The following is a 7853-nucleotide window of genomic DNA, read 5'->3' on the forward strand; positions in this document are numbered from 1 at the left end:
GGCAGTGAAGAAGGCTGCAGCAATGAAGAGTACCCAGTTGTCTTGCATTCCCTGACCCCGGCCTGTCAAGGACCCTGTGGTGGTTGGTCATGCATCAGCCTCTCCAAAAGCCAACAATGTCATGCACCAGCTTTCCCCATCAAGGGAATCCACCCTAACATTCCAGAGTATGCAGATTCTGGATCAGTTTCTACAGCGACCTGAAGATTCACCAATAAACCACCCCTTACGAGAACATCACACTTAACTCAAGTGATCGCACTAATACTCTACATCTGTTGTATTAAGTCATTATAATCAAGCTGCACCAAATTTAAACTACTTTAAGCCAATGAGAACATCAGACCAACTCATACTGAATGAAACCAGCTGAACTAAGTCCCCAGCAAGAACATGCTAAATTCCATGTTAGGTTAAAATTCCAGCCACTCGATAATTTCCCCCAAAAGGTAACTATCAACCTTCTCAAAGACAATTAGTCTTAGGCAATAAACTTTGGTCTTGCCGTATCCCAAAATATGATTTTTTAAAAATACCCTTGAGCACCTTCTCCAAGCAAGAACTCTACCCACCCATTTATCATCTGCCTCATTCTCTTGGAAATGCTTTAAGCCTAAGATACTGTGGCAATTTATCACAGACAGTGGACTCCCTCACAATGGGTATTGATTGGTATGATCACGTCACGATGCAGTGATATTTGTGAGCGGTGTAACACATTGAAAAGTGCCACAATAATAACCATTAACTAGTGTGAATTGTGTCACATCATACAGTGAATCAGAATCAGCTTTAATATCACCAGCATATGTTGCAAAATTTGTTGTCTTTGCAGCAGTAGTACAATGCAATAAATAATAATAGAAAATAATGTAAATTACAGTAAAAATAGATATAGATAGATAACTATTAAATTAAATAAGTAGTGCAAATATAAACATAAAAAAGCAGTGAGGTGGTGTTCATGGGTTCAATGTCCATTCAGAAATCAGATAGCAGAGGGGAAGAAGCTGTTCCTGAATCACCACGTGTTCTGATGGATGCCACCTTTTGTGGCATTGCAGCTTGAAAATGTCCTTGATACTATGGAGACTAGTACCCACAATGAAGCTGATTACGTTTACAACTCTCGTTCCTGTGCAGTAGCCCCATTCCCATGCCCTCCCCATCCCACCACGAGACGGTGATGCAGCCAGTTAGAATGCTGCATGACACGCTGGTAGAAAGTTGTGAGTGTTTTTGGTGACAAACCAAATCTTCTCAAACTCCTAATGAAATATAGCCACTTTCATGCCTTCTTTGTAGCTGCAACAATATGCTGGGCTCTGGATAGATTCTCAGAGATACTAACACCTCGGAAATTGAAATTGCTCACTCTTTCCACTCCGATCCCTCTATGAGGACTGGCGTGGGTTCCCTCGTTTTACCCTTTCTGAAGTCCACAATCAGCTTTTTGGTCTTACTGATGTTGAATGCAAGCTTGTTGCTGCGACATCACTCAACTAGCTGCGATATCTCACTCATGTACGCCCTCCCGTTACCATCTGAAATTCTGCCAGCAATAGTGATTGGTGCGAATGGAACAATCACTCTCTTCCTTTTCAAGGAACTGCTTCAAAAGGTACATAGAAAAGCTGTAAATGAGGAAAGAGGGCAGAAGAGAAGAGGAATTGAGACAGAAGATACTGTTGAAAAGCAGAACAGGCTTGTAGCCATCTCCTTCTGTTGCTCATGATATAAAATAGAATGACCTCGGGAGATAGGACTAACCTTTCTTTACTCCCAGCCCATTTACAGTGCCATTACTTACCTCCATAATTTTGGTTTCCATAGCTAGAAAGCGATATATTTGAGATAGCTGCAATTGACATCAGACTGGTTTTCACAAAGGCAGGTCTGTCATATGAGGAGTGATTGAGTGGGCCAGGGAGTTTAGAAAAATCAAAGGTACAAGGCTCTTCAAGGTACTTACAAGGTAAATGTAGGGAAGGTGCTGGCTGGGGTGTCTAAACTTAGGGGTAACATTCTCAAAATAAAAAGTAGACCAAATTCACCAGTATTGAGAAGAAACCTCTTCAGTCAAAGGATCATAATTTTTGGATTTCTTTTCTTAGAAATTATGGAAGCTTGGTTATTGTAAAATTAAAGGAAATAAGGAATATTGGGATAGGACACTGTAAATTATAAAAGGGGGAGGTGATGCTTGACCAGGTTTTAATATCTTTGAAGTATCAGTACATAAAGATAAAGGTAATGCAGTTAATGTCACATCTTACGTAAGATACCATGTTTAACATGAACTTCAGCACAAAAGGAGTTAGGGGTCTGTTAACAAAATGTGCTGAAGTGTCAATATGGCAAAAGTTGGGAACGTCTGTAGTGGCATAGGAAGTGGCCACATAATCTATGTGAACTCAGAAGAACAATTTCATATACACCAAAATGGAGGATGATGTTTACACATTGGAAGATGCTGCCAAATTAAGGGGAAAAATTAAACAAACCTGCAGGATGGGTATATCGTTAATCAAAGAGTGGCTGTGGGATTGGAAACAGGTAAGTGTTAGAGATACAATTTTGTTGGAATGATAAATAAGGAAGCCTCATCAACAAAAGAAGGTAGGAGATTAAGCAGAATGAAGGAGCAATGGATCCAGGGGTATGGAAACTTAAATCACTAAAAGTAACAATACAGGTTAATAAAAACCTGTGTCCCCTCGTCCTTGAACATTTGTTAACAGTTTTGCTATGTTGTTGGGGATTAGCTGGGGGGGGGGGTTTAAAAGTCTTCACTCTCCTTTAGAGATGATGGTGTTTGGATATGTCATTGTGAGGGATTGGGGCTAGTGGTTTTGGTAGGATTTGGGTATGTTACTTTATGTTAAATTCACACATTCTTACCATTAGTACAAAGTGGGAAAGTTGATCTCCAATCAATATCCCAGCTATTTACTTCATCCCTCCCCCTTCCCAGTTTCACCTATCACCTTGTGTTTCTTCCTCCCCTCCCCCAACCTTTTAAATCTGCTCATCTTTTTTTCTCCAGTCCTGCTGAGGGGTTTCGGCCCAAAACGTCAACTATACACTTTTCCATAGATGCTGCCTGGCCTGCTGAGTTCCTCCAGCATTGTGTGTGTGTTGTTTGAAAGTGGGAAAGGGTTAGTTTTAATGCTTTTGGGTATTTAAGATTGGGAGATGCTGGTTATAATGTCTTTTTAATGGTTAGAGATTGGGAGAGTAGGAAATCAAAAAAGAATTACATGTAGAGGTGAACAGTGTAGATGTGCTAAAATGGGTCTGATCACTCTTCGCACTGTTACTTGCTCTCAGGCAAGGGTGATGTGCAGTGCAGTCAGTGAACTGAGGATGGCAGTACTGTACGGCAGTTGGGGCTTGAGGATGAGGGATAGGAACAGTTGGAGAGTTGGGAATGGTCAGGGAATTAAGAATGGAATAGCTTACGGCAAACTAGGGACTAACTAAAGGAAAGAACAGTTATGGCAGTGCAAGACAGTCAAGGAGTTGGAAGAGCTATAAAATCAGGAAATTGGAATAGAGCCATAAAATCAAGGAATACAGCACGGAAACATGATCTTCAGCCCAACCCATTCATGCTAACCATAATGCCTACCAACCTAGTCCTGTATGCCTGAGCTTGGCCCATGTCCCTCCAAAACCCTCCTGTTAAGGTGCTTATTCAAATGTGTTTTAAATATTGTTGTTGTGCCTCAAACACTTTCACTGTCAGCTCATTTCATTTATGCACCACTCTCTGAAAGAAGTTACCTTTCAGATCCCTTTTAAATCCTTCACCTCTTATCTGAAACCTATGCTCTTTAGTTTTTAGTTCCCCTTCCCTGGAAGAAAGACCAAGTACATTCATCCTATCTATACCCCTCATGGTTTTAAACATTTTTATAAGGTCACACCTTCTTGGGAATAAGGACCGTAGGCAGGATGAGGAGGATGAAAGATGGGGATATTGAGAATGGGGTAGTTTTAGGTAATTGGGTATGGGGTAACAAAAGTATTGGAGAACTGGGGAGTGCTTAGGAACATGGAAACATTATAACTAGTTGTGGAGAAAATATAAAACCGTTTAGAGATTGGAAAAAGGGCTAGTGAATAGAAGTTCAGAGCATGGAGATGGGAATAGTGAGAATCATTGGACTATTTAGTTAAGACAGGTTTGAGGATGGGTGGTTGATAACTCTCCAGCGGCTGAGTGTTTAATTTTTACAGTAGAGGCTGGTTGTAGGGTTGTTGATAGCTCTAGGTAATTAGTAGGTTTGATGTTAACGCCTAGTGTTTAGTTTTAGTGTTGATTAGAGATTCGTCTGTGAGGTTGAGGCTGGGGTTGGGTTTTGGGTTTAGGGTTTCACGCTCTAGTTCTTTCCTGCCCTGAGTGATAATGTACTATAGAAGATGTTCTTTATACTGTACACCTTTCCCGCTTACCTGCTCCTCCATCCGGGACGTTTCCAAAGACATCACGCATGCGCAGCCGCGGAGCGTCCTGGGAAATGTAGTTTGTCACCGTCCAAACGTGGTGTCCAGGGTGCGATCTCGGAAATCTGGGAAAGTAAGGACAGGGACAGGACCTTCAACGGGTGCGGTGCAGAAGAACTGGAGTTAATACCACAGAGTTTCGGCAGAGCGGGTGAGCGAAAACGTGGGGAAACGGAACAGCAAGGATCGAGGCCTGTACCCGGTGGGATCTCCGCCACCTGAGTAGGTTTGGGGTTCGGGGGAGGGGGTGTGGGATCTTTACTCTGTGTCGGCCGGGCCAGTGGGAGCGGGGTGCTGGGTAGGTCAGTGGGATCTCTGTAGTGGGAGCGGGGTGCTGGGTAGGTCAGTGGGATCTCTGTAGTGGGAGTGGGCTGCTGGGTAGGTCAGTGGCTTTCTGCAGTAGGCTACAGGGTAAATCAGTGGATCTCTGCAGTGGGCCGGCTCCTAGGACAGACAGTGGTCACTGCAGTGGGTTACAGAGTGGGTCAGTGGATCTCTTAAAGTAGGTAACCAGGTGAGTTAGAACCCTCCGAAGTGGCGGTAAGTTGGGTCTGTACACCATGTTTGTTTGCAGAGTTTCAACAGTATCTGCTCGTGTGTGTTTGTATGCTTTTACATTTGTTTTCTTGTGTATCATTGCAGTATTTCTCCCATGTGTTTGATTTGGCACGAGTCTGTTTTTCTTTTATAGATGTAAAAATGTATGCGAGATTGAGCACCTACATTTTGGGGAATGAACTTCTGGGCAGTGGTGGCCAGTTCCTGAAGCAAGCAGCCTTTTGTATGGATATATTAAACAGAGGTGGCAGAATGCTCTTGAGGGATGCGGACTGGCTGAGTAATGGGCACTTAAGAACAAGAACTCAGTGGATCACCACTGGAACAGAATGGCAGTCACAGGCCAGGTCTATAACAAACAACTGTAATCCTAAGGCATTGAAACACTTTGGTACAAAATTGGCTCCCTTTTCCTCTGCTGGGAAGGGACTGCCTACTAAGAGATCGACTATTCTGTCAGCTCAGATCACTGGAATGCTTGTGAACTGTTCGTTGAAAAATCTTCTACTTTTAACAAATTACAAAGGCACAAGTCAATGTTTGAGAGAAAAGATGCAATTTCCAGCTGTGGGAAGGATGTTAAGAACCCGTGATTTAATTAATACCTCTCATCTAGCTCGTAGAGTTATGCCTGTTACACCTGGCAATTTAATCCTCCTGAGCCACAGACCATTCTCAAAGTCCTCTGCAAACACGGGAAGATCTGCTGAGAACCAACAGATGACACTGCGAACGAAACTTCTAATAACTTGCCTCTTTGGAACTGCTGTGATAGGGTTTTGGTTCTACGTTCACTTGGAAAAGAAGCAACAGGAGAAGGTGAGACGCCAAGAGCAGTTGAAGAAGTTGGCTCTTGGTCAAGGTAACTTCAACTTATTAGATCACACTGGAAGACCCAAAACCAAGAGTGATTTTATTGGCCAGTGGGTGCTGCTATACTTTGGGTTCACACATTGCCCTGACATCTGTCCTGATGAACTGGAGAAGATGTCCAATGCAGTACAAATTTTGGACATGGACAAAACATTGCCACCAGTCCAACCTATCTTCATCACAGTGGATCCAGATCGAGATGGAGTGGAAGAGATGGCAAAATACATCAGAGATTTTCACCCTCGTATGATTGGGCTAACTGGGACTCCAGAACAGATTAAGGAGCTGGGGAAGGCATATCGGGTATATTATAGTGCTGGTCCCAAGGATGAAGATAATGATTACATTGTGGATCACACCATTATCATCTACCTTCTCAACCCTGATGGGCTTTTCGTCGATTACTACAATAGGAGCAAAACTGATCAGGAAATTGCTGAGAGTATCCGAGGCCACATGAAAACCTATGTTCAGTTGTTCGGTTGAAACAAAATACTGGGAAGTTATTGGCAAATATTTACATTAGCAACAATTACTGGTGAGCAAGTTCACCTCGTTCCACAAATGGACTAGGACCCCAGAGCCTTTTACTGCAAGCAACTTCCCAATCTTTGTCTAACACTTTTCCAAACCTCACAATCTGATCAAATGGCAATAATCAAACTATTTTTTTCAAATGAGGTTAAGTTTCAGTGAAGTGATTACAGATTGTTTATGTCAATAATAATGTATCTTATAAGCTGAATATTGATTTAAGATTAACTGCAAGATTTGTTTAGTATTCAGGAACTTGACTGCCAAACTCTGTTGCTCACCTATTATTAATTAGTGTCAGCATCCACTTAGTAATTTCCATTATAATTGTCTGAAATAACTTCACTTGTTGAGTCAAAGTGATCAATTAGTAATTTAAATGATTGTGCATGTCTCAAAACGTTCAGAACTCGTCAATACTTGTATATTTTGTTTGCAAATTTATTACTATTTCTATCTAGCTAATGGAATATAGTCTGTATAATTAGACCCAAGAGTTAGGGCAATAGATTGGATTCCTATACATAACAGACTTTAAGAACAGGGTGCTAATCAGACAGACAGAAACTCAATACTTGAAACTGAGCATTCTATATCTTCTGATCCTATTACACCTCTTTCTAAAAAATTGATTTCATTTTTTTACTAACAGAGCCACCCCACCCCCTCTGCCTACCTGCCTGTCATTTCGATTCAATGTGTATCCTTGGATTTTAAGTTCCCAGCTGTGATCTTCTTTCAGCCATGACTTACAGATGCCCAAATTTCATACTTGCCAATTTCCAACTGAGCTATAAAATCACCTACTTACAGTTGCAAGAAAAAGTTTGTGAACTATTCATGAAATGTGGTCTGATTTTACTCTAAGTCACCATAATAGACAGACACAATCTGGCTAAACTAATAATACGTAAACAATGACAACCAAGAGAAAATCTGCAGAAACTGGAAATCCAAGCAACACACACAAAATGCTGGAGGAACTCAGCAGGCCAGGCAGCATCAGTGGAAAAAAAGTACAGTTGACATTTCGGGCGGAAACCCTTCGGTCGGGCTGGAAAGGGTCTCGGCCCGAAATGTCAACTGTAGTTTTTTCCATAGATGCTGCCTGGCCTGCTGAGTTTCTCCAGCATTCTGTGTGAGTTGCACAGATAAACAATTGTACTTTTCATATCTCTATTGAACACATTGTTTAATCATTCACAGTCTAGGCTTGAAAAAGTATGTGAACCCTTGTATTTAATAACTGGTAGAACCTCCTTTAGCAGCAATAACCTCCTCCAAATGTTTCCCGTAGCTGCTGAATTAGACTTGCACAATGGCCAAGACCATTCCTCCATACAAAGCTATTTCAGTTCATCGATATTATTGGGATACCT

At 41.8% G+C, this 7853-nt stretch overlaps 1 protein-coding gene across 1 annotated transcript; it reads left to right on the forward strand.

The window, feature by feature from the left end:
• Positions 1-4525: 4525 nt before the first annotated feature.
• Positions 4526-7485, forward strand: sco2 (synthesis of cytochrome C oxidase 2). The gene is made up of 2 exons (XM_072241368.1): positions 4526-4660; positions 5201-7485. The coding sequence occupies exon 2, from the start codon at positions 5209-5211 to the stop codon at positions 6424-6426; it is 1218 nt and encodes a 405-aa protein (XP_072097469.1). The 5' UTR covers positions 4526-4660; positions 5201-5208; the 3' UTR covers positions 6427-7485.
• Positions 7486-7853: the final 368 nt, after the last annotated feature.

The sequence above is a fragment of the Mobula birostris genome, chromosome 23 (assembly GCF_030028105.1).
Source record: "Mobula birostris isolate sMobBir1 chromosome 23, sMobBir1.hap1, whole genome shotgun sequence".
NCBI classification, from domain to species: Eukaryota; Metazoa; Chordata; class Chondrichthyes; order Myliobatiformes; family Myliobatidae; genus Mobula; species Mobula birostris.